The sequence below is a fragment of the Dermacentor variabilis genome, chromosome 8, assembly GCF_050947875.1.
Source record: "Dermacentor variabilis isolate Ectoservices chromosome 8, ASM5094787v1, whole genome shotgun sequence".
NCBI lineage: Eukaryota > Metazoa > Arthropoda > Arachnida > Ixodida > Ixodidae > Dermacentor > Dermacentor variabilis.
In genome coordinates this window covers 8297558-8325270 of record NC_134575.1, presented here as the reverse complement: position 1 = coordinate 8325270, position 27713 = coordinate 8297558, and the positions used below count along the sequence as shown (strand labels likewise).

Here is a 27713-nt window from a genome sequence, read left to right as displayed (position 1 = left end):
AGCTACGCGGCATTCGCACACTTTTAAACTCTGCCTAAAGTTAGCCGGGACACTGTGTGTAACTATGTAGACGTTTACTGAACCCAACAAAGGCGGTAGGGTGACTCGAGTCTGCTTGTCGGGCTGAAGACCCGTCATCGGGTTCGTGCGCACAGGTGGTGGGTGGGGCGCCAAGGAAGGACACGCGGTTCAACCTATAGACCTTTATTGAAACATTCTATATGCTGGACAAATTATATTAAACCCAACGACAAGATATTCTCAGAAAATATAGTCCATAATGCTATCTAGACAATGAAAGGAGTGTCAGTGCTGGCACATGCAGCTATCTGCCTTTTCAAACAAAACAATCAAGAAAAATAACCATATGCAGTTCCTGAAATTATTTATGATATAGTATTACTTCAATCGGCACACGTATAACCAAACCGAACTGCCTGCTGTTTAGTTTGTGTACCATGTCTCTCTGTGACATTTTGTACTTTTTGCTACGGTTTTCTTCGCCGTCCATACCTAAGATGACGAAAGCTGTTATTATAACGAGGTAATTTTGGCGAATGAAGCAGCCCAACAAGGGTTATATAAGCAAACAAATACTGTCAGGGGCGTCCCTTTCCCGTCCTATGTTGCGCTGCTTGCCTGACGCGTTGCTGTAGAGGCCATATATCTACAGTTTATCGGTGGCATTGACGGAGGGAAGAACTCGTCCGTGTACTTTTTCTTGTTCTCATTGCTATACTTGCGTTGTTGAACATGATAACCCTCGCTGGCAGGTGCGACCAGCAAGTGTCGCATTTAAGATGGCCGGTAACGGTACGCTAACGCGCATTAAGGGCACAAGAAGGCCGAACCACACTGACTGATGACACTCATTGAATAAGGTACGCAATGTGGCGATGGCTGCTTAGTGTCAGTTGTCTCATTTAAGAAAAAAAAAGAAAGGAGCATAAGAAGGCTGCACTCGAAGAAAAATTCATCCTTGCAACTTGCAGTCCTTTCTTGAAAGACCGCGACCCAAACCCTCGAATAGATCGCGAGCCCCACACGTGACGATGTCAGTGCCGTGGAGAAAGCGAGGCACTTTCTATGCCAAAACCACGCACGATATTCAAATGCATTTAAACAGACACTAAACTGAAGGCAACAGAGAGTCGACAGAAACACAACAGAACTTATTCTAGAAGTTTTGTAAGGATTAGACAGGCAGGGACGTGCAGTGGTTGCCGGTTGGCTAGGCCAAGTTCTCGTCCAGGTAGCGCTGCAGGCCGTCTCGCAGGGGTTCCGACAGGAGCGCCCTCACTTGGTCCGGGAAGCCCTTGAGCAGCAGGTTGGCCGCTGCCGACATGAGCTCGGCGAAAGGCCACGGCCCGCTCACCGTGACGTCGGCACCGCTCAGCTCGGTGACGCGCACGGCCGTCACGCGGATCGGGGACAGGGCACCGGCCACCCTGCGCGGCAGCAGCACCCCCGCCTTGAGGGACATGTGCCGCGCGAACACGGACACCGCCCCGCGAGAGCTGCGAGAGAGTCGTGCCCCACCCCCGTTGTTATTTCTCCCGCTCCACATTTTCAAGAACGCGCGTGTGCAAGAACAACGCATACAATGCCCGATACACTTCCCAGAGGGCGACCAGGAGGACTGTCGACTGACTCCACCACCGACGCTGGCGCGAGCCGTCTCGACAGCAGTTTCTTGACAACTTGAGAATGCTGGCGTTGAGTTTTGACCTTGTTGGTACGACATCTCTTCCGCTGGTTTGCTCAGAAACTTGGGGCAGAGCGGACGCGCTTGCGTGTTTGTCTCGATTCATTTCCCTTTTGTCCCAAGTTTCTGCGCCAACCACTGTAAAGGATTCCGAACGCTCCTGTTGCGCCACTGGAGAGTGCCTAACGTGCATGAAAGCGCCGAGACAGTTGCCTTGAAGGCAGCTGCATCCGAACTGTGGGCCGCGTAAGAAGCCTGGTTCCAAGTAGCGAAGATATACGGAGCAGACTCCGCGCAAAATTCGACGCTTTAAATATGAGTGGATGCGTCACGAAAGTGTCGCAAATGTGTACACGTCTTTCGTATACCAAAGCGGAAAAAAAAGAACTCCGCTCTGCTATCGCTCGTCTCGGGAATGGTGGCTCCTCGGTATGGATGGATGGATGTTATGAGCGTCCCCTTTGGAACGGGGCGGTGGGTTGCGTCACCAAGCTATTGCTATTATACTGCCGAATGTCCTATCTAGGTTAAAAAAAGAAATAAAGAAAAAAAACAATATGAACTCCCACAACCAAATTTTCTGACCCCCTGTTATGAACTTTGCTTTTGCACGTCTCTATTTTTTGTCATTTCCCTACTTTTCGAACGGCGGACGACGCAGAGCAAGGGCAAAGACCCTTCACAAACGTTTCGGCATGGGACCGGGGGTGTATTATACGGATGCCAGTCGAGCCAGCTCAGACACTTTCACCATAGTCTCTACATGCAACAACAACGTAACAACGGCATCCTTCAAAACCGCCTCGGCATGCGTGGCAGAGGCTGCAGCCATTGCCTTGGCCATTCAGGACGCCGAGCGCCAAACCAATTCGGCTGTCATATTATCCGACTCACAAGCGGCTTGCCGCCTGTTTTTACAAGGAACGGCACCCAAATCAATAATCAAAATTTTAGGCACTCAACTAGAGGGGCACCACACTATCGTCTGGTGTCCGGCACACGAGCGACTGGCAGGAAACGCTAGGGCAGACCGCATTGCTCGAGGTTTGAACGTCCGAGCAACGGCATGGCCTAGCGACGTCCTTCCACCGAACTCTCGTGACATCCTCCTACAGCAAAGGCAGGAGCGGAGACGTTTTGGACATCCTCACTCCGATTTAAACAGCGAACAGGAGAGGGACTGGCGTCGTATTCAGACGAATACATACCCCAACCTGCACCACCTACACAGAATACACCCCACGAGGTTCTCTGACGAGTGCCCGTGGTGCACAGACACACCCACACTAAAACACATCACATGGGAGTGCCCGAGGAGGCCTCCGCACATAGACAGTCCCATATTACACCAACACCCACTAATGAGGAATAGGCAGTGGGAGGCATGGCTTGCGGACGAGGGTCGGGAGAGCCAGTTGGCTCTTCTGGACCAAGCCCAGCGAGCCGCTCGTGCCAGTGGGGCCCTGGAATAGGGGCTCCAACCATCGTGCCTTATTTTATTTACATTGAATAAAGTTTTACTCTCTCTCTCTCTCTCCCTACTTTTCTTCCACCAATCCTCCTATCGCCTCTTACTAATGTCTATTGCGGATATGTTTGCTTTACCACTGCTCCCGCTGAACCCATAAGGCCTTCAAGGAGGGCAGTGATGCCTAAATCGACCGCTGGGCAAATGTCTTCGCATTCTAATAGAACACGCTCCATCGTTTCCTTGGCTTTACCGCAGCAAACACATTCTTCTTCTTCCATCTTATATCTCGCTTTATAGGTGCGTGTTCTAAGGCATCCCGATCTCGCTTCGAAAAGTAATGAGCTGATTTCCGGGGTTACTGACTTCCGAGGTTAGGCGCCGCCCGCGGCTGCCGGCGGCGCGCTGACAAATCTCGGAGGCAACGTGCGGTGACCTGCGTCGTTTCCGCTACCTGCTCAGGTGCTACTTGTAAAGGCTGCTAATACGAAATCAGACAATCACTAGCCCTGCAGCTTTGCCAAGATTGCTTCAATAGTATGATACTACTAATTTATAATATCATAAGAAGTCAACAAAGGCACCAAGGACAACCTAGGGGAAATTACTCGTACTTACGAAGCGAATGAAATAGAAATAGAAAATAATAGAAATGAAAGGATATAAAAAAATAACTGGCTGCAGGTGGGATACGAACCCACGTCTTCGCATTACGCGTGCGATGCTCTTAACCACTGAGCATCCGTTTCCCTATCCACTTTTTGGGGTATTTATGTTTAACTACTAGAACTATAACTGGGATTGTTAGCCAGCGCCACCACTCAAACTTAGGTGGCGGATGGGGACCATCCTTTCTTCCACAGGCGTCACGAGTACTTTATCTATTTGGGTGACGGCAAGTGGTCAATAAACTCACACATGCTACTTGAAGGCATCAATGTTGCTGGTTCATTGATCAATGGTTTATTGATTCGCACAATTCTAACCCTTGATCTAAATTACTCTGTGAAGCGCGCATAACTTCTACGAGGAATGAAAAATGCTTAATTGAATCACGCTAATTAACTTCCTAATTAATTACCTTACGCCAGGTATTTCAATCTACGAATAGTAGCTATAGTGAGTATACAGAGCCATAACCGCCAAAATGCAAAACAATATATTTAAATCCATAACGTCAGACGGAGGCATACCGCGGCATTAAGGTTTCGGTGCAAAATTTAAACAAAGAAGGGTAGGGGGGACATTGGCGTTAATTTTCTCTTCTATTACTTGAGCTATTACCCCGAAATAACGAAAACAGAGCTTTGAGATGTTACTTTTCCACTCCATAATAATTTAGTGTTTATCTGTAGTGTCCATTTAAGTTTAAACATGATGCGTCGTTTACAAAAAAAAGGGGAATACATAAATAAATAAAAGAAAAAGTGAGACGAATACAAATAAATAAACAAACAAACAAACGAACAAACAACAAACAAACAAACAACGACAACAACAAAAGCCCAGCTGTTTGTCTTCGAACAGAATCACTTCCAAAGTACTTGCGGGTTTCTGGTCTCTTCGCTAAACAGTAAACATGGTGGTTTATTATGTTTATACACTATACGCAACAAGGGTGTGGGAGAGAACATCACCGACGATAGGGGTGTGCGAAGAGTAATAAGAGTAAGTGCGAAGAGAGACCGAATCGACTGGTGCCAGAAGCGAAGCGGATCGAACCGAAAATCGAATACTTTTCGAATAGTTTTAGAATAATGAACTTGTTTTCACCATCATTAGAAAACAACGTTCACATCTTAGTATTATTCACGTTAGCAAGTTTCTTTCATTACATTGGGCTTTACAAAGTATCGCTAATTAAAAGCGCAAATGCAACATTAGGAAGAAATATGCAGTCTGTTCGCGTACTCGGGGCTCTTCGGAGAGTTCAAATTTATAAACATGGGACCATATCAGCACAAAACACCAGTTCCGTGCATGATGTCTAATGCTGTGCGCACGCACAAAAGTGCAACATATACTCGAGCTTTAAGAATAACCAACACGGTGACTCACAGAGATTAAAAAAAGAACGGTGTTTATGAAGCGAGCAAGTGGTGCGCTTCAATAAAACTGAGTAGCGTAAGCATGAGCATGAATTGACGGTCACGGTTCATCCAGTAAAATATGACTCCCTGAGCGACAGGTGTGGCCTGCTCCATTTGGTAACTTCTCTTTTTATGTCTTCTGTATAATAATATGGCCGTGGGGATAAACATCATCCTACTTTTGTTCCAATGTTATGTTTGAGAGCACTGTTGACAATTCTGAAGTATTTGAAGACTATTCAGAAATATTTGTGTTTACGAATAGCGACTATTCGATTCGAAGACCTAGTGGAATAGGACAATATTCGACTCGTTATTCGAAAGTTTCGAGTTTTCGCACACCTTTACCACACAAGAATAAAACAGCCATCCATAAGAGTGTTTATGTGACTCTATAAGAAGGGCGTTCTTATACCCACAAGCATGCAGGCTCGCTGTGCTGTTAAAAGCTAAGTGTGTTAAGGACAACGAACTTGGCTTTATCGCCAATAGACACGGACGCACGCGGCAGAGGACTCACGGACTGTCTGCATTCACCTGAGACGGGATTCACTTCTATTACGACGGGCTCTGCTGTGCGTGCTCCTGTAAATCCTTAGCGTTAGCTTCGCGCGTCCTGTGCCTCTCCTTGTGTTCGTGTCTGCCCGCCGTGAACAACTACCCTGATTCTTAAGGACAGGTTCCAAGCGTAGGGAACGTTTTTGCTTTTGCTAAGGCGCCACATGCGATCTGATGCAATATCTCTTATGAAACGAAACAGCTTGACGGTCGCCAAACTTTTCTTTTAGGAATAACTGAACATCAGAAGGTATAAACTTATAACTTTCCAGGTCCACTTACCTCGCCTGTTTCTATTGCAGCTTTCAGTTAGAGCTGCCAAGTCACCTTAGAAATAGTTTACACCCTCTGGGACGTATGTTTGTCCCACAACGAAAGGTGCAAGGCGATGCTCCTTCCATTTGAAGTCGATCAAGGACAATGTCGCCCTCACCGAATCGGGGGAGAGAATGGGGAGGAGTCACTGCGCGCAGCACTCTATCGCGTCACCCATCGCGTGACGGGAGGCGAGGAGTTTTGGACTGCACGATCTTCGGAGTTGGCCCACATTTTTATACTGCACTATCTTCGAAATAGGCCCAGACTTTAACGTATGGTGACGTGTTCATTACTTTTAAATAATTTCTTGGGTTTTACTTGCCAAAACGATGGTCAGAATATGAGGCACGCCGTAATTGGAGAAAAGCGCCCGTGGCGTAATTATCACAGTATCAGGAGTCTGTGCTAGATGTCTTCCGTTCGAATACGGTGGTAGGACAATTTTGTTTATTTAAATATGTCACGATGATGATAACGATAATGATCCAGAATACCATGACGACCAGTGGCCCCACGGGCACATACCCAGTAGCACATATCAGCCAACATTATTAGACTGCGCTATATTCGGGATCAAAGAGGGCTATAAACATGCCTGACACAGAAAAGTAACTCGCTAAGAAAGGTCGTATGTCTTGCTTGTGTCTCCTCTTTTGAAAGCTCTGCGCTCGCTACGTCAAGAATGCTACGTTACGCTGATAACGTTACACGCCGTTCGTGACCTCGGAGTACCGGGCGCGCAGCGTTGTAGACAGAAAAGGCACGCGAGACAGTCATCCTTGTGGTACAATTAACATACGCCCCAAAGAGTGTAAACTGAATTGAGCCGATTGTTTTGAGACCAGTTTGACTGTTTCTGGAGTGTATAGCAATCGGCGCGCCCTTCGGAGAATAAGCGGCGATTAGTTCAGCGCTAAACACAGGCTCACCCGAGCAGCGTGTCGGCGGACGCCTCCCAGTCGTAGGCGAGCTCGCTGTTGTTGAGCGCCACGTGCACCGCGACGGCCATGCGCCGCGGGTCGCAGCGGAGCAGCATGGGCTCGCGCAGGTGCACCGTGGCGGCGCCCCACAGGCGGCCCCGCAGCAGCCGGACCCCGGCGTGCTGGGGCCCGTCGCCCAGCACCAGCGGCTCGGTGGCCGACAGCAGCGGCCGGGACTCGTCCATCAGGGCGCGCACCACCGCGTTCACGAACCGCTCGCTGCCGCACAGGGCGTCCACCGTCCTGCGAACGCGCCGCTCTGGCCGCCGCAGCCGCGCTCAGACCGAGTGGCCCTCTTGCCACGCCCTCGAAGGAGCGGCGGGGTATGTTCACAGCGATTTAGGCGAATAACACAGACGGTGTGTGTTGCGCGTATTGTCCTAAGTCACTCAGAATATTCTTTCTTGAGGTGCGATTAGGTACCGCTAATTAGATAGGCACAGTTATGCCAAATTTTAAACGTGCTTTTTAGGGCGTAAGTTGTGTACGAAAAGTTCGGTGCGCGCTAAGAAACGTGTGCGCAATGATCAGAAGTTGTTTCGAAGATGTCATTTCCTGCGTGTTTCTCTTTTCTTTTTTTCGGTCTCTAAAGAACGACCGCGAAATATGAAAAAAAAAAAGGAAGAAAAGGTTACGTCACTTCGCGCTTGCGAATCTGGATTGCGCGGCACTCAGCTGTAGACTAGTTTCGAAAGAACGAAGCACGCCTGCCTGTCGCAAAGGAAAAAAAAAGCGATTGGTTACGTCGTTTAGCATAAACCACGCAGCCATGTCAACACCGCCAGCGTGAAGATGGAAATCCGCCACGGTCCTAAATAGCAAGCGATGTACCGGCGCTCGATGTATACTAGATCAAAACACTCTCGCCGGTGCACTCGTAATCTCATTTCCTGCAAGTACGTCCCACTTAACTGGTTGGTTACACCAACTAAGTGGTTAAAACGATATTAATGTGTTCCACTTAGTGAAACTTATATGGAACGATATTTATGTAGTCTTAATAAAGAATTATGGGGTTTTACGTGCCAAAACCACTTTTTGATTATGAGGCACGCCGTAGTGGAGGACTCCGGAAATTTCGACCTCCTGGGGTTCTTTAACGTGCGCCTAAATCTAAGTACACGGGTGTTATCGCATTTCGCCCCCATTGAAATGCGGCCGCCGTGGCTGGGATTCGATTCCGCGACCTCGTGCTCAGCAGCCTAACACCATAGCCACTGAGCAACCACGGCGGGTTATGTAGTCTTCGTTCTTTGGAAACATGATTGAGAGTGCTGCAAACTATAGACGCGAGAGCGAGCAGTGATGTTTTTAAATATATTTCGTGGACTTTCTTTAGAGCACGGGGACATACCCGGCAAATACCCCTTATGTAATACCCCGCAAGGGGTTTTAAGGCAATAAAATAATGAAGAACCACGTAAAATATAACGTCAAACATATAACTTCGCTGGATGTTTCTCAGCGCACACCCTACAACGTTCGCATCGACCTACAAAATGAATCTTCAAGAATTTGCATGACTAAAGTTAAAGTACAGCGTGCATATCGCACTTCAAAAAATTGTCCGCTCTCCTGTAATCGAGAGTAGATGTAAGCATGAAATGGCAACTGGCCAAGCAGATTAGTTGGAGGTGATAGTAGCCACAATCTTAAAATGGGTGTAGCGAACTTTCGCAACGGCACACCCCACCACACGTGCACTGGTCCACGTGGACGCTGCCCAGCTAGAACAAAACCGTCTGAAGGAGGCACGACTGAACGTCTCGGCAAACCTCGATTGTTGTTCCGTGATGTCGACGCAAGAGGTCACGTGTTGGACCGCCACTGAGCAAAGTGCTGGCTTCACAGAGCATTCGCTTGCCAAGGCTGGCTGCATGATGTAATGCTCTCGCATAACTTTTTCCTCCTGCCATAAAGGCAAAGCAGCGCTTCCAGACGCGTCCGGCACCACGCCACACAGCAGCTCGGCGCGCGCAGTAGACCCGCAGCAAATTCCATTTCTCGGAACTGAAGTGTATGGTGCCCTGTATCTGCCTTTTGAACGTCACTATTGAAATTGACAAATAAAGCTTCAGCGTACTAGAAGTTAGAGCTTTAGTGCCCGCATAACGGCTGTGGCCGTTATGCGGGCACTAAAGCTCTAACTTCTAGCTTATGCGGGCTCTGGCATAACGGCTCAAGGTCACTTAAAGGTCGCCGACAACGGGAGCTAAAAGCATTTCATGCTTTAAAATCTAGTGGAAACATGGGGAAGGCGAGAGAGGAAAATTCAAGACGATGAGCAAAACGAGAACAAGCTAAAAGCGGGAGCCAACGTTTCGACAAGTGAACTTGTCTTTTTCAAGGTGACATATACTGTCTTCGGCATAGTATATATAGGTAGAATTGCTCTAAAGGGGAGAGGATGTAAGGCGGGTGGGAGACCAACGACCGAGGATGTGTTAGCGGCGAGGCATGTCGAATTGAAAAGAAAGGGGTGCTATTTAACGTCGGTGAGGGAATGTGGGGTAGCGCCTTGTGTCAGCCGACCGTGCGTTTTTTCGTGGAAGGGGCCTGGACGAAGGGGGGAAGGGGAGGCGGGGAAGCGGGGTAAGGATTATCTGCTCTGTTGGACGTCAGTGAGAATAAAAGAAGCGGCAGAAAATGGTGCTCGTGGAAAAAAGTTACTGAAATAGGTTCAGTATATAAACAACAGAAAAAAAAAAGAGATGACAGAAAAAAAGAAAGGAATACACTAGGCAACCCAATGAAAAATAACTAAGTGCTCGTGTTAAGCAGGTGCTGTTTCCTATAGCTTGAAATTTATCATAGCGAATAGATTCTTAGCTCCCTTTGAAACGTTTATGACTATTGGTTGCAATGTCGTGAACTTATGGATGAGCATGATTCTTTATTTTCTGTCTCGCGCAGAGAGGAAATTTGACTGTAGGATGTAGAGTTTAAGTTCATCACAGTTATGACTTCGTTGGTTGAAATGCTCGGCGACGGCTTTGGGAAGCTTTTTAGATGTGTCCGTGCGATGTCCGTTTAACCTGACGTTCATTGGGTGTCCCGTTTCACCGATATTGTTTCTTACCGAAGGAACATTCAAGCATATAGTTGTAAATCACATCGATACTAGTGAAACTAAAGGTAGCTTTCAATTCGTGTGTATAACTATTTACGGTGCTTTTAATTTTAATGTCACTTTGAAGGTGCCTACAGGTGTTGCAGCCGGTCCGACAGAATGCTTTTATTACGGGGGTATGATGCTGGCCGGCTTTTGCGTGCATTAACATGTCTAACATTTCTGCTGCGGCGACAGGTCACCCTTGGTGCCACCGGGAACGCTTTTCTCAGACGCTCGTTCCTGGATAATACTGCGTGGTATTTTCGTAGGGACGTTTATGTTCGGGAGGGCATTAGACTATGTTGTTGTAAAGGCTGGTGGTCACTCAAATTATGGTGTAGGCTGTTTCTTAGCTAATTACGACTGCCTCTCCAATCTTGACGCGACTTCATAAGCTATGTAGAGAGGACCTTGTGGTTAGTTTGTTAAGAAAGTAACTGGAACGCCAATGCATTCCTCCGCAAAGTTCGAAAATTAATATCTCGAAACTGGTGTCATCCTGAGAACTAGTTCCAAGTAGATTGACCTTGTGAACTTCGCGGCTAGAATTTGTAAATTGCAATATGAGCCATAAGATAATTAGTTAAAAATTTGATTTAGTGAATCTTTGTTGATTAGTTGATTATGCATTTCATTTTTTTTGCGCAAGTACTGTCCGCCTCTTGGAGTAGACCAGCTGATGAACTAGATTTGTGCTTTCTGGCACAGACAAACTTTCAAAAAAAGTTTGAAAGTGTTCGCTGAAACACCCGGTACGTACGCCCGTATCGGGGAGACGATGAGCCGATCGATAATTTTGTTATTCTTTCGCTATTTTTAGACTTTAAGAAAAGAAAAGAAAGCTTTAGAAGCGCGGTTTAAACAAACTTGTAAATTTTTCCATTCCGGAAATTCATTTTCAAGGAGCCTCCTCTCTTGGACAGTGTCATAGGGATTCTTGCTCAGCCGTGGAGGAATTTCTCCTTGGTTCAAAGGCGATTATCTTGACAAATTCTTAGTTTGTTATGTTGCTTTCCGTTCCTTTGATTCTCCCACAAAATTTCTATTGCGTATAGTAAATAGCTAAAACATTTCTTTCTAATGCTATCCCACTTTTTGCCAATCCCCCATAGTAGGCATGCGCTGTTTGTTGAGGAATACCAAGTCAAACGAAACATAGCGGCATATTTCTCTAGGCTAATTCTCATTTTCAAAATATACAGTATGCTTAATAATTCCGCTTCAAACTTTTGCAAAATTGTCATGTTCTTGATCCCTCTAACAACGCGGTATAAAGGCGATGAAGTAGGGTGAGCCAATGCACCGAGGAACAACCAACAACCTGGCGCTTGCGGGCCGGGACTTCTGAGCTGCGTCTTCTATACAAGTTAAGATTTAGCTCGGGGGCCTCCTATCCAAATGCACGGCAAAAGAGAAATCGTTTTTCTCAGAAACTACTGAACTTAATTTGATTAGGTTTGTTGCTTTTAAAAGAAAAAAGTTAGAATCTAGTGAATTGGAGGCGAAATGTTGGTTTAGACTGACAATCTTTTAAAATAAGAATTGTTGAAAATTGAAAATTTTCAGAAAACGAAACTATCAAGTTTACAACTTTAATTCAGCAATAACAAACGATATCACAAATCTGTAAAGTTCATGTAACAGTACATCTAAAGCGGACAAAATTGGTACGTGTAATATACATGGCTCTCAAGTACACCACTCATGGGAGTAGGACTTTTGCAGAAGCCTTGTAATCATCGCAGCAAATTCACGTAAGATATAAATGAATACACCAAATTTGTCCGCTTTATATGATTTAACATATTCAGTTTGTAGAACTAGGATGTCTGTCTTTGATGCAGAGGGACAAATGTGTAAACTTCGGGCTTCTATATTTTTAAAACTCGGCAATAAAAACATTGTAAAACGTTCCGCACGCTAAATCAGAACTCTGTTCCCTAGAATCCATAGAATTTAATTTTATCTCTTAAATGCCTGAAATTTCGTTCATATCGGGCGGGACATTGCCCTATAAAAGTATTTCTGCATTTTACATGTATTTCAATAGCCCCCCCACCCCCCTCACCTCGCTGCCACTTCGGTGTCCTGGAGATTCTGCGCCACCTGTTTCATCATAATCTAACGTACTCTCCCGCAGCCTTCGTGTGCCGGTATTATTTTTAATTTTCGCACGCTCTCACAGGACCAACCCACGCTAGGAACAAAGCAGCTTGTTTCCACCGAGGGCCCACTAGAGGACGGGCAAGGCGGTATGCATGCTCAGCCTTGCCCGACTGCCGGCAGAATAACCACTTCTTAGATTACAGGCATACGAACTAACGAAAAAGTAACGAAAAACGAGGATTTTAATCGTGGAGGAGGGAATACAGCGTTGCAGCATATATGCGAAAGTAAAGAGTCAATTTGGGATGCATAGGCATTATAATTAAACTCCAGTAACAAATAGAAATATATGAATTCCCGAAGAGAACAATAATTTTCTTCATGCGCAGGATATGACAACAGTTGTAATCATTGGCAGTATATTGTCACTGTATAGTGCACTGTAACGCACAAAGTTCGAGTGAGTGATGTGCTGTAAACAACAGAAAAAGAAAAGGGGACGTGCATGCAGCCCTTAAGTTCGTCAAGTCCCACCTGGCATCCTCTGCAGTCCATAGATTTCTGTAGCCGTGGCGACGGCTGCCATGAATGCAATCACTGTCACCAGCGGTGCCATTGCGGGGTCGAAGGCGTGCGTGTAAATGGCGAGACGAAGGGACTCGAACTATGCAGCGCCGCCCGCGCACCCTCGTCGCCGCTCTGGGTGCTCCGCAGCGCCATCAGTAGTCGGGCAGACGCGCACTTGACTGCGCGTTTTCGCAAGAAAATCCAGCAAGGGCAGCGAAGGCGTGGTTTTGTTGACGGCGCCCGACGGCTGATCATTCCAAACTTGTGAAACACGGATTTGCAAGCCACACCTGCAAGTCTAGCAGGGGAGAATGCAGCAAGCAAAGCTACGCCTAACGTGAACTCACGCAGGGACCGTACTTACTATGGAGGCATGCCTCGAGCACAGCATTGCTTCGCAAGGGCTTTGGCGGCACCGTGTCGGATCGGTGAACGCGCGGATTACGGTCCTTCATCGTGCCGCACCTCGGCGAGCGTAACTGTCAGTCGGTGCGCGGGGACAACAAGCGAGGGCATTGTCGGAGTTGTAGTTGAACGAATCGCCGACTTCGCTTGTCGGGTGCCCTCCACCCCTTTCGTCCCGGCCGACCTCAACTGCCCGACCGAAGCCCGCGTTCCCGTGAAGATTACGATGATGATGATCCCTGGTTATTTCTCCTGGAACTAGGGACGGCTACACAGTGCCCGAAACTGCTGAGACAACGAGAAACAAAACCTGAGGTGTACAAAACAACAAAGTCGATCACGCACAGGGCATAGCGGTAGGCATGCACATATGTGCTGCTTATGTGCATGTGTCGCTTGACCACTGCTGGAAGTCCTTGCTTTGTGGTCGGCACCGCGTCGGATTCCTAGCTAGTTCCTCGTTCACCTGTTGGCGGTGATCCGTGCTCCTCCTAGACAGATACGTGATATGATCACGGGGATGCTTCTCGATTTGAGTACTCTTCTACGTAGGTGTTCGTATTCTTCAACCCTGGCTATTTATTGTTTCTCTGTATTCTAACCATATCGCCAGACACGTCATTAAATACCGTAAAGGCTGATTTCATTGCACTGAACCTGAATACAGTGAACTCTCACTTGAGTGAACTTCAAGGGACCGAAGGAAATAGTTCACTTAACTGAAGGTTCACTAAACTTAATATTCACTAGACCAACATAAGACATGGCATACAGAGTAAAAAAAATTGAAGTGCAATTCCTGGAGCAAAAGACATGGCATTCATAGTGTTAGAAATATGTGAAATGGAATTTGTACATATCAACAAGTACAAGGTTCATAACAGTTATAATGATGCCTTTTTCACTTAGAAAAAAAATCTGTAATCTTCTTCTGCACTTGTACTTTTAAAGCACGGGAAGTAACAAAACTGTCCAAAGAGTTAATGTTTTTGTACACTTCTTCTGGAACAGCTTGCTGTTGAGACACAAAGTCTCTCAACTTTCCAATGTGCACTACAACCTCAGCTACAGCCTCATCCTTCCAGGTTCTCGCTGCCTCTTGGTCGGCATCCTTGCTTTCACCGCAAATCGTTTTCCACGTGATCCCATGCCTATCCCGAAATCGTGTAAGCCATCCACTGCTTGCTTCGAAGCCACGAATGTCCAGAAGAAGAGAAAATTCCTTCGCTTTGCCCTGTATCATCGGGCCAGACACTGGAATGTTTTGAGATCGTAGGTCGCGAAGCCATACTGCAAAGGCATCGTCCACTTCTTTGAACTACCCCGTGCCGAGTCGTTTCCTGGCGGGATTCTTCGAAGTTTCTCCTTCAAGCTTCGATTTTTGTTTCACAATCGTTGACAACGTCGACAGTGTAATTCCATAGTCCTTTGCAACGTGCACTTGCCTTTGGCCGTTGTCCAGGCGCTGAAGGGTTTCCAGCTTGTCCGAGAGAGACAACCGCTTCCATTTCGTCGCACTCATATCGAAAGTGGGCGCGCGAGTTGCCGTTGTTACTTAAAACTGGAAGGCTGAACGGAGCCGATAAAAAACACACCACCTGGGTCGTAAAAATAAGCCTTGGTCCTCTGAGCGAGTTCGTTAAACTGAAATATTGACTGTTCCGAAATTCGTTTAAGTGAAACATTTTTGCATAGAATTTATAAAAAAACTGCCGGGGATTTTTTAAAAGTTCGTTATTCTGAAATATTCGATAAACCGACGTTCGTACAACTGAGAGTTTACTGTACTACAGAACGCTGCGCTCCCCTCCACAAATATCTGCCAGAAGCTGAATGTCTTCCCGACTATCCGCAAGCAAAACAATGTCATCAGCGGTCATTGAGCACGGAAGACGTTGCTCCACTTCCACATCGTTATGTTTATGCGAGATTATACTATATGAGGCGTTTGCTGAAAACAGCGTGATCGAGAAAACACGACCGAGCGGCCTCCACGCACCACCCGATCTCGGAGACCATGAGTCACTACATTGTTTAGTGGCTTCCAGAATATTGATCTGACGTTTGTGCAGGTCACCACAACCGTCGAAAGGGTGCCTAGCTGTGACCTGCGAATGCGATAGGCGCGCGGAGAGGACAGCGTCGTTTCTTTTATTGGGATAACAATTACACTCGAGACGTGCTCGCGCCGTCGCCGCCGCCGCCTGGCCTCCGTCGTGCTGTCTCAGGTGCGACGGCGCATGCGTGGCCCGGTCGCCGAGTGTTGGAGATCACGTGGTCGTCTACGGGTGGGAGGGCAAATGGAGAAGGCTGGTGCTTTGATGCGCACAGTCTTCTCGCGCATCTCGTGTTAGCGGTCATCTTCGGAGTGTCGAAGGCGCGACACTGCGAAATGGTATAAGGAGAGGCAGCACGAAATATTCTCGTTGGGACAAGCGGTAGGCTCCTCGCTTCCGGCTCCCCTCCTCGTGCGAGCTTTGTCACCGCGACTGCTCGCTATGATCCAGTGAACTCCGTTGATGTATGTCTTTAGGCACCTGACACAACGCATGCTAATATGTACTGCCCACAATACCTGTTTCCTGTAATAATATAATGCTTTAGTATCGTTGTCAATGCTTCGGTCTTCAGGCGGTATCTTAACATTTTTTTATAGCTCTCATTCAGTGTTCTCGATTCTTCGCAGCAACATGTAAACGTCACCTGTCTGCTGAGATTTCTGCCTGGAGGATGGGCTACGAGACGCCGAATTATTCTGACCAAAATAATTATATTGGCAAAATTTACGCACAGTCGAAACAACAGCGCAGAGAAGCAGCCGCAAATACACCAGTCGGCTCTATGAACGCAGAGTGAGCACTACAGAGGGGTTCGGGCCCCGACGGAACTCCATTCATCATGTTCCTCAGCACAAGCAGCGTGTACAGTTGGCGTCACCCTTGTGTAGAGCGCGGGAACAGCGGCTGCCGGGGCGCCCAGGAGCCAGCCAGCGACCGGTAGTTGCTGGGCCCAGCCCAAATGTCTCCAGCAGCTACCGTTATACGCCGCTGGCTGCCTCAGGAGCGCCCCGGAGGCAGCCGTTCCCGCGCTCTACACAAGGATGACGCCGACTGTACGTAGACCCGTTCTTGAAGCAGCCTGTTTTCGGCAGTTCTATGGTACTTGTGCAAGGTTCTAAATAGAGGTACTGCTAATAACGAAAATAAAACCTAAGCGCAGAGCCCAGAGAGACACTAACGAAATTAATATAGAATATAATTGCGAGGCTACCGTGCAAGGCCTTCTTGTCGATGGATAAAAAAAAAAACAAGAAAAATACGGCTGCACGTAACGATAGACCGGTGCCAAGAGTGGTTCTCTTGCGATGCCCTGCCACCTCTAGGAAAAAATTCCTCAGATCTCGGAATTTAATGCCTTCTGGAAAAAGAAATTACTCAAATCTTTTGCACTAGGACGCGGAGAAAAAAAAAAACGAACTAAGTGACGTCATAAACCACCGCAACGACAACCTGTACGTAGAACTGCTGACGTGACAACATGTTTTGACTTGAGTCCTGAAATTACCTTTGTATTAGCATGCGAAGTCGTACAGCAGCGCCGTGAACACATCTTGCCAAGTGAACGACAAGGTGTGGACGCTCTGGGCTCATTAACGGAGCACAGCTACCTCGTTATTGCCGTTTGCACCTCTATCTGTACCCGACTCACTCAGGCCCTCCGCGTGCGTGCGCGAGCTCACCATGCCTTTCCTTCCCCTCCTCCCTCTCTCTACCTCATCTTTCTGTTCCCTCTTTCCCGTCCCCCAAAGCAGAGTAGCCAACTAGACGCAGTTCTGGTTAACATCCCTACCTTCTCGCTTTCTTTGTTCCGCCTCCTCCTCTAGCTGTACTGTCGATTTGCGAGCCCTTTGAGTGAAATATTTATCGGTACCCGACAAAACAGACGCATGCGCTGCTACACCAAACAAGGCAGCAATCTCGGCATGAGCGGGCCCATATGCCTAGCGTTGAGCACGACATGGTGGTGTGCATCGTAGCGCTGCGCAGCTGACTCTGCACGCACATTTACCCCTAGCCGCCTATTAGGTTATCTTGGACAGAATCCCATCGTATAGTGCCCCATGTGGCCACGTGTTTGGGCGACTTTTGACAGGAAGCAAGGCAAATAAAAAAAAGGACTGCGTATGCGCGTACAAGAAAAAAAAATATTGCACACATTTTACATTAGTGTCGTAAAGTGGCCCATTGTTTTGAAACTGATAAATTTTGTGAGAGTGGTCCGATGCCCATCTTTTTTGCAATTCCAAATCATATTTGGAGACATAGTATGGCGAGTTTGTGTTCCCGAACGCATGATTCGAATTTAAAGACGAGAATAATTTATTGTACGCGTTTACGTATGTGTTGGAAAGCATTAGTTTTCGCACGCTCTTTTACACGCTAAATGTCGACAAAAGTGCGCTATGACTTGGGAAAAGCATCTATGGGACCTGCAGTCTCTTGCCATGCGAATCGCCTGTGCAGTGCGTCAAACGCGGCTAACTTGCGTGGTGGTTCCTTGCACGAGCACTGGAGCGTCACGTGTTAGCCGCATCCCGTTGTTTGTGCGTGCGTGTTCTTCTAGTAGCCAGAACGTGCGGGGTGGGGGGGCAGCTAAAGAAGATCTTTTAAATTCAATTTTTAATTCACTTTGAGAGGTTCGTATAACGAGAAAAAGTGCAGTAAACTGTCTCACTTATGATGAGCATCTCAACTGCACTGAGGGCGAAAAAAATTCTTTGGTTTTACAATCACAATCTGGTTGAGGCACACCGTAGTGGGGGACTCCGGATTAATTTGGACCATCTGGGGTCCTTTAAGCTGCCCCTAAGTCTAGGTACTTCAGTTTTTTTTTTTTTGTGTCTAGGCCCAATCGAAATGCGGCCGCCGAAGTTTAATCCACGACCTCGAGCTCAGCAGCGGATCGCCATAGCAACTGTTCTATTGCGGTGGGTTGCACTGATGCAGAAGGAAAGGGGGCAAAAGGAGAGCAAAGACACAGACAGACAAGGGACCCAGCTCAGCGCTGCCACGCAGGCGGATCGTACAATACGCCGAATACACAGGGTGTGTGGACAGCCACAGGCTGGGAGGTGAATGTCCCAAGCAGGTTGATAAATCCTGGAACGCTGTGTTGTGAAAAGTATGATTCTCCTTCGGGACGAGAATGCGCCCTGCAAGTTGCCAACGGGAAGTCCCAGGTTCTGCTTTGCTGCCCTTCGATGGCCTTTGATGTCCTGCTTATAAGCAGGACACCGAAGTTCATCGAAGATAACGAAGCAGGAGATCAAGACATGATAAGCTGGACATCGAGATTCAACGCAAGAGCAGAACAGCGAAGCAGAACAAAAAGACCTAGGGCTCCCTTCTGCCAGCTTGCGGGGCGTTCTTAAACAAGACACCGAATTTGAAGCAAAGTTAGGCCCTTGATGTCCTGCTTAATTATGGGGGAAATCCAAGGAAGGGCTATCATGTTTTACTTAGTTTCGAACGTGATGTCCTCTAATTCATTATATCTGCAGCTACTTAGACATTAAGGTAAAACAAATTAGAGTAGAAACACACACACACACACACACACACACACACACACACACACACACACACACACACACACACACACACACACACACACACACACACACACACACACACACACACACACACACACACACACACACACACACACACACACAAACACACAAACACACACACACACACACACACACACACACACACACACACACACACACACACACACACAAACACCTGTAGACGCACTCAACGAAAAAGACCTCATAGACAGAGGCGCCAGACATGGGCGCCTGTGTCTGGGGGGTCTTTTTGGAGTGATTGCATGTGCGGGTGTGTGCGTGGATGTGTGTGTGTGTTCTTTGTACTCTAATTTGTTTTACCAGGATGAGTTACAAACTATCCCAACAGCAAGTTCATCTAAGATGCTTAGACATACAGTGGCAGAGAGAGGGCAAAAGATAATTTTAAAGATGAAAAGCGCAGGACACTGTTGTGATTATGCAGGACAGTGAAAATCGTACGGATGTTTACGGCACTCAATTGTGCAGTATGTATAGGTGTCGCTATCCTGCGAGTTATACAACACCAGGCTGTGTGCGTACATGAAACGAATATCGAAGTAAATGTCTTAATTCTTGAGCGTATAGTTTCTATTCTCACAGACTGAACAACTGAGAGTTGTAAACATTTGCGTGCACACATTTCTTGAGCTGCAGGCAATGTTTTGACACCAGAGCGCGAACCGGCATATATGGCATGACACTTTAAACAATAGTGTAGTGCCAGGCCAGTGAGCGCACTTCTCTGCTTTGTAACAATCACGACATTACACCTGTACATGTATTTCTTCAGTTTTAAGGTATCTGTATAGAACACAGACCTGTCAATTTTAATATCAGACCGCACGATAGTTAATGGTTTCATTATAGAAGTGTAACACAAAGTTGTCGCGAAACCTTAAGCTCATTTCGGCTTATGCAAACGTTTTCTTTGTTGTGAAATCAAGGCTAAAGAGTTTTTTATATTAGAGGGGGGTCAGCCTTCGAGGTGAAGTGCGCCCCCACTCATCAGTGGAACCTTTGGGGACATCCTCCCCCCCCCCCCCCCCCCCCCTCACACACAGTTCCCGGTTCCAGAGGCTCTGCAGCCGACCCTTATTACTTTTTGTCGCCGGTAACCAATGTTTCACTTCATTCAGCGCGGAGTTCAGCCGATGGATATGATGTCTTCCCCTTCGGTCATTGAAGGCAGCCGGCGGATGACGTCACGGACGTTGACATGAGCCACGTAGATGTCGTCGCCGATGGGCATGCCTCCACGACGGCGACCGGCCGCCGCGTTCACGGGGTCGTAGGGCTCCTCGCCCAGCTTGGGACCCTTGTAGCTCGAGTCCTGGTCCACCTGCATCGTCGTCGGGGTGCGTAAGAAGAAGCGATTTTCTTCATCGCCTGTCTGTCGTACTCATCATCATCGCCGTTTTAGTTTTAACTCACGGAGGAAGGAAAAAAAACCATAAAGGAGAGTCACAAGACAATTTTGAAGCCTAGTCATAAAAAATAAGAGGAAAGGCTGACAAGAAATAGGCCAGCCCCACGTGATAGGCGAACGGTGATTTCAAACCACGGAGTGCGCGAAAAGTATCGGGGGCTGACAGAGGCTCAAAACAGCGGTCCCAAATGGTCGCTTTGGCCGAAAAGCGACCGATCTTGTGAAATTGCTCATTGACCGACTGGAGTAGCAAAGCTGCCAAAACAGCATCGCAGGAGCAGGGCGTCGGTATGCAGAGGTGGTTATTTTCCATGGCCGTGGTTATGCGAGCACAAGTTAACGACAGGTCGCACTCACCGGCGTGAACGCTGCTTTACTGTCCGTTACTTTTTGTGCATCCCCGCACACAGAGCAAAATATAGCCAGAATGATGATGCAGCACGAAGATCAAACAAGCGATTTAAATTTGCGCTTCGTCATTTTCACCCTCGTTGTCTACCTAGATACGGCATGACACTCTGACGGTGCTATCGTCGTCGAAGCGGAAGAGGGGTTGGCCACGGGGACGCGCACTGATCGCGCTCGTACTCACCAGCTTTCCCAAGGCGTAGATGCACCTGGTGACTCGGGGCAGGTGCCGCAGAAAGAGCAGGTCCTCGGGCTGGAACAGCAGGCGCTCCTCGACGCCGTACGACTTGGCGGCGCGCAGAAAGAGCTCGATGTTGCGCCGCTTCTGACGGAAGTCGCTGCCGGTGCTCACTTCCTCCATGGTCACCGAGCCAGGCCGCACGTGATTCATCAGCCTGCGCCCGATGATGGGTTGTTTCGTGGGTTTAAAATAGCGGAGTACTCTACCGAGCACAGAAACGGCACCGAAACACTGTTTTTCGTGACTCAGAGGCAATCAACCACTTCTGATAACTCTCACATTATAAGTGACTTCAAAATATGTCAACGTGCTACATTTCTGAGACCTTGCTCATTCTCCTTGTTGTGCTTACACATCCTATATACCCGCAAAGGAATGTTCTAGAAATATTTTTGCGTTAATTGACACTCAACTTCACGTGCCCAAAGTTCACAGTATGGACTACGAAAGATAATGACTACAGGCGTGTTAGCGGCCTCGCCGACTCCGCGATATCCTGGATGCGGCGGCGCATGCGCAAACCGCGCGCTGTTTGTCGGAGGCCACTTGACCGGCGTCGGCTATGCGAGGGCGCGAGCCGAGAAAGCTGACGCCTTGATGCCAGCCGTCGATCGCGCGCATCCACTGCTGAGGTGGCATTATCCGAGATTCAGAGACGTGGCACAGGCAAAGGGAGCGGCAGCACGGGACGGCCGCTTTGGGAGAAGCGGGGGCGCTCTCGCGGCGCTCTTCATGCAGGGCACGCCAGCGTTGTGCACACCACTACAGCGCTCGCGTTCATCGAGTGCACTTCGTTCATGTGTGCCTTTGGGCACGCGGGACGCCACGCGAGTTTAGTTAGTAAACGAATGTCTTATGCATTTTGCACTGCAAATAAAACTACGAGCAAGGCTTCGCGTAATATTCTAATGCTTCGCTATCGAGTCGATGTCGAAGTCGCAGTTGCCTTCTGGGGGCAACTGCGACTTCTTCAGTCTTGACAGTTATATGTCCTTATTTCTGATTCGGTATCCAGGTGAGGCGGAGGTGTGTATGTATTTGTAATTGATAGTATGAAATGTAAAGTAGAAGTTTCCTTGAGGTACTGACAATTAAAAGGCCCTTTCTGTGGGCAACTGTAAGTTTCGTTTCGCAGTTGCATAATGCGTCTTTCAGGTGGCTGTAGCGGCACTTCATTTAAGTGCATTAAAAAGAAAAAAAATCTGCTCGGGCAACGTTTCGCATTTCTTGGCAGAGACTTCAACTTCGGTTACCAGGAGTAAACCACTGAGAAGCAAGAAACGATTACTGGTCTCCTAGGAGTAATATTTTGATGAGCATTAACTAGTAATGAAAAATTCTGCTATAGTGATTTTCGGCTTATAATTACGAATAGCGCAAATGATTCATCAAGTACGGCCAACATTACACAGTGGGCATTTTCACCCAGAGACTTTATTAATTTCAGCTTGAGAGCATGCAGGGTACTTGACTCCAGTCATTGTATAATGCACGGCTGATTGCGCTTTTCTGAGGCCGTGGATTCGTGGTGATGCTGGTGACGATAAATGGCGTTTTATCGGCAGCCTCCCGGTTGGATGCTACACTAATGAAATTGATTTTCACTGATATTCGGCATTTCACGTTCCTCAACCCAACAAGGTTGACGGTAGGAGGGCAACCACGCGGTTATCTTTTCGTGCGCTTTCATTCCGTTTTACACGCGACCTCAGGGCCTAGGCAATAGTTTTCTTTTAGCATTATTTTTGATGCATTTAGTAATGAATAATTGACGACGTTCCATCACTCACTCATTTCCGTTTGCCTTATTATTCTACATCACAAACTAAAAAACTGCAATTTTTTACGCTTTTCCTAGCTCCATTGCCTGTTTACTTCATATGGTTGCAACGCATTGTACGGTGCGTGTAAAAATATAATCAATATTTGTAGACAAGTGGCAAGTTATAGTGTCACTCACTTGCAGAGAGCCACACCATCTTTGAGGAACTGGTCGTAGTCGAGGCAGCTGACCATCTCGAGGCAGTTCCAGATCCATATCAGAATCTGGCTCTCCTTGGTGTTGTCGCGCTGCGGTAGCAAATCGAGCGGCCTCAGCAGAACGTCCGTAAGCACTGACCGTACTACTGTATAAGCACATGATGGGAGGGAAATCGGGCAGCACTTGACACACCAAATTCGCACTCGCATAGCTATTTTGGAACAATTTAGCCTTTTGTGCGTGTGTGTGTGTGTCTACATGTGTGCGTGTTTTTTTTTAGCGTTTTCCTTTCTGTCATCTTTCTAACCCCTATACCCCATCCCCAGTGTAGGATAGCAAATCGGAGACTGATATCTGGCTAACCTCCCTGCCTTTCCTCTTCATTTCTCTCTCTCTCTCATAGTCCTGAATATGAGTTCAGATATTTCTTAACGATCGCGCTAATTTTGCGCTGTCTTTCACCAACAGGGAATAGTATATTTCTACAGACATTTGCCACGCTAGGCACCGTATTGCGTCGCGAGCTTTATTCACAGTTTTTATCATTCGTTTTCGCGATTGCACTTTGTTATCACCTTTCTGTTGTCAGCTTATCACCTTTCTGTTCGTATAGCTACTGAGCCGACAAGAATGACAAGCCGGCTGAGTTGTGGACGAGATATGTGTGCCGACAAGAGTTAGACAAGAATGATAAGAGTAATGCTGCAGTAGGTTAGCACTCTTAAATTTGGAGTACTCAAATTTGGTAGGAGCTCCTAAATCTCTGGTGCTCTACAAAGCTCACGTCAGATACTAGAGTCGGCTTATCAATAATACTGTAGCCCTTCAGGAGCCGTAATTTGTGACGATAAGTTTTTCATCATTTCCTTTATCACCCGCTGTCCTTACAATTGCTTGTCGCGGTGACGACGACGGCCTCCGATCAAATGGCGGAGCGAGAGAAAATAACGGATAATAAAATTAATCATTAATTAAATTATGGGGCTTTACGTGCCAAAACCACTTTCTGATTATGAGGCACGCCGTAGTGGGAGGCTCCGGAAATTTCGACTACCTGGGGTTCTTTAACGTGCACCTAAATCTAAGTACACGGGTGTTTTTGCATTTCGCCCCCATCGAAATGCGGCCGCCGTGGCCGGGATTCGATTCCGCGACCTCGTGCTTAGCAGCCCAACACCATAGCCGCTAAGCAACCACGGCGTGTGAAATTAATCATAAAAAAATACGGTGCCACCGATGGCGTTGCTTGTCAGCCTGAATGTTAATCTTGACAACATCCCGACAGACAGCGCAACAGTGCTGCACATATGGGCGAGCCGCTAGCCAGCTATCACCAAGTGAGAAATTAACGAGCAAAAGTAGAGCGCTTCATCGGATGGGTGGCACCTGGAGGTTAGCCATCACTTTTGGCTGAACTTTTACTTATTAGAGTAGCTAGTCCCCGGATTACGCCTTCTGTAATTGCTGTGCCTAAAGTAATCCGTTTGTTGCGCTGTTTTTCAAGATACTTAGCTGACCTGACTTTACCTTTAAGCCACTGTTTCCACACTTGTAAGCACGAATTATTTTTGCCACGGAATCTGAACTGCGGGTCAATTTGGCCCATCTGCTTGCCCAATGTTACCCCAGTTCGCTTCAGACTGCTAAGTAATATCGCTGCATGTCACCAGCGCTTACTAAGGGCACTATACTATAGCGTGTTCGACAGTATGTTCAACATGCCACGTTTCGTGAGCAATGGTGAAACAATAGTTTCTTTATTTTATCGTTATATGCCTGCAGTCAATAAATAACTTGTACATGTGGTTTGGTCCGGTGATACAAACCTTTTTATGAAAAAAAAAAAGCGTTATTATTATCTGCATACTAAGTCGAAATTGAATTACACTTCGTTATTACGAGAACGTGCTAGGAAATGCAGAAAGTTTCTTCCTACTATCTTTGCTTTGTTTCAGAAGAGTCTGCAGCCTTTGGAATGAAATTAGCTAGTGATTTCGACACATTCATCAACACGCCCTGCATCATAATTCTCGACTGAAAGAACCAGCGCTGAAACTTCTCGTGTCAGCAGTAGCACGGTAACGTTTCCTCCGCCTAGCGGGCGGAGGAAGCGGTTTTTAGCATAGGCCATGCCAGCGGTTTGGCGTCAACAAATTCACCGCTCATCTTGAGGCACACGCGTCCAGCGCCTGACCTGAGCTGGCACCGGCGTGCTGGAACGCACGGAGCGCACGCAATGTTGGCCGGACGTGCCGGGCGACGCCAAGCGTTGGCATACACAAGTGCACGTCTGCCATCGTGCGAGATGTATCCTTTTCGTTGAGTCGCTACACCGGATGGCGTTAGCATATTTTAGTAGGGCACTCAAACTGGGGATAGCACCTACTGGCCCGCGCTGGCCTCTTGTCGACCGAGCAAGATGGCGCGAGGTGTGTCACGAATTCGGCACCGCGACGATTCAAGCAGCGTGCTCACCTGGTGCGGCTGCAGGTCATCCTCCCACTCCTTTTGTTGCACGTCGGCCTGCTTGAGCTGCCGCATGACACCGGCTTCTTGGTGTTACAGGCCTAAACTATCCGCAGCCGCTTGCTCGATCCTGCGACGTTCCCTCGTGAGCACTTTTCGCGGGACGCGCTGGGCGACTCGGCCCGTCCGGAAATAGAACTTAGCGCGCCGAAGGCAGAAGGAACACAAGAAGAGAAAGCTTGCAGGCAGAAAAAAAAAAAGAAGTGAGGGTGAGTGCGCGATGGCTCAGTTTAAAAGTGAGCAACAACTTCGGGAAAGGGAGTCTCGAGGGGCGAACCACGTAAATAGCCTGCCGGCGCACGGAGGGGGCGTTGTGTGGGATTCGATACATCTTTTTTTTCCCCTACGGATTTTTCTTCCCTCGTTCTACGAAACGCATGTAATGCAACCGTTTGTCGCACTCACTTGCCCCGCCAATGAGTGCTCTGTAAACTGGAGCCTGTGCACTGAATTTAACACCTTTCAGCGCTGCTTCATGTTCGATCTTTGCTGTTCGCGTTGAGGCGATGGCAGTTCTTCGACGTGAGTGACTCATATTTGGAACCGATTTTAGTTGGTGGAAACACAAGTGCACTAACATACGACAATTACTATAGCGCAGCATATGCCCGTCCCTTAATCTCGCTAAAACATTTATGAGTAACATTGAGATACAGGAATCAGGGGACTTAATATATTGATAGCAATAAGGAAATGAAAGGGGGGCAGTAATGAAGTCAAGGAAAGCAAAAGGGCAATTAACTGTGCTATTTAAATTGAAACGTGCATAGAAAGAAAAAAATGAAAATGGAAGACACCTTGCCGCCGGTGGGAGCTGGACCTACGACCTCCGTACGACGCATGCGATGCTCTTTCTATTGTTCTTGATGTTACTAATGTTACCAAGATATTTCGTGGGAGCTCTTGGATGTAGTTAAAAAGCTTCATTAAAAATGCCGCAGCCGTGGTTGTTTCATACAACTCTCTTTAGCTACCCATAACGGTCACGTTAAAGTCATATGCACTTATACCGAATTTAAACGCGGCTTTTTGCTGTCACGCAGGGGGTGAAGAAACTCCTAATGTAATTTGCAGACCTAAAACAGCGCACCGCATGATGGGACGCAGTGAAGGAGCACAAGACGTCTTCGAATTATAATTGGTCCTTGGGCGGACAAAGAGTGCTCCACAGCCATGGAGCCAGCGTTTTGGCGAGGAAACTTGCCTTAATTGACACTTTGTCAGAACGTTGACCCTTTTTCTAAACGTCAAAAATTGGCTGGCATCTTTTCTTTTCTTTTTCGTGGGGCTTAATGTCCCGAAACTACACAGTTGGTTAGAAGGAACTCCGTAGTGGGAGGCTCCGGATTAATTTGGACTATAACCGCAGTTCTTTACCGTGCATCTGCATCTAAGCACACGAGGGTCATTGCAGCGGTCGGGAAATGAACCCACGACCGTGTTCGCGACCGCGACTCTTGTTCAGCAGCGGAATGTCATAGCCTCTGAAACACCGCGAGCGGTAATGGCGGGCATTGCACTGCGCCAAAGATCTCTTCTTGCTAAGTCATATAGCTGCCATCAATAATGGCTTGCAGATATTTCTAATAAGTAACGGTAAATGAACACTTTTGTCGAAAATCGTGTAGTTACATTTCTACTTTCAAAGTGCAACGACGCAATAAATATTCGATGGCGTGTATTGTTAGGAAACCACTTTCTACGGAAACGCGTTCAGTGACATAGGTGGAACTCCCGCTTTGGCAGTGATGGAATGACTTAAGTGTTGCTCGCTACTTCTTGGTACGCTGCGTGAAAACAAATATTGTAGGCTGCTGTGCCACCTTGGTCGCACGTACGACTTTGTATCCTACCAGTACTGTGGGTTTTTTCTGCTGTCTTATTTGTTTCTTGTGCTGATTTCATGCAATTTGCGCCACACATGATTGTTGTTCAAGGTTAAGGTGCACTAGCCTGTGCTCGCCACGGTTGTTACCGCGTATCTTTCCTGAACTCAGAAATTCATTAATTCGTGAGTTCATGAAACACATGTGCGTAGTAGTTTATAAAGAGCGGGTTCCTTGATCTATGCATATGTCTTTCCAGCTCACTTTCCCCGAACACCTGTAGAATAGAAAACGACCGTATTTCGCAGTTGGCTTTTTCTACATTTCGGCATTGATAAGCTTAAGACGCCCATAATGGTAC

The 27713-nt window shown here is 47.4% G+C and overlaps 2 protein-coding genes across 2 annotated transcripts; both read right to left on the bottom strand.

The window, feature by feature from the left end:
- Positions 1 to 181: 181 nt before the first annotated feature.
- LOC142589577 (uncharacterized) lies at positions 182 to 13809 on the bottom strand. Its single transcript, XM_075701050.1, has 3 exons — positions 12872 to 13809; positions 7069 to 7378; positions 182 to 1517 (listed from the first exon to the last, which is right to left on the bottom strand). Exons 1-3 carry the CDS (start codon positions 12951 to 12953, stop codon positions 1232 to 1234), a joined length of 678 nt encoding a protein of 225 aa, XP_075557165.1. The 5' UTR covers positions 12954 to 13809; the 3' UTR covers positions 182 to 1231.
- A 5914-nt stretch (positions 13810 to 19723) lies between these two features.
- LOC142589578 (myophilin-like) lies at positions 19724 to 25684 on the bottom strand. Its single transcript, XM_075701051.1, has 4 exons — positions 25476 to 25684; positions 22980 to 23089; positions 20963 to 21173; positions 19724 to 20283 (listed from the first exon to the last, which is right to left on the bottom strand). The coding sequence occupies exons 1-4, from the start codon at positions 25539 to 25541 to the stop codon at positions 20089 to 20091; spliced, it is 582 nt and encodes a 193-aa protein (XP_075557166.1). The 5' UTR covers positions 25542 to 25684; the 3' UTR covers positions 19724 to 20088.
- Positions 25685 to 27713: the final 2029 nt, after the last annotated feature.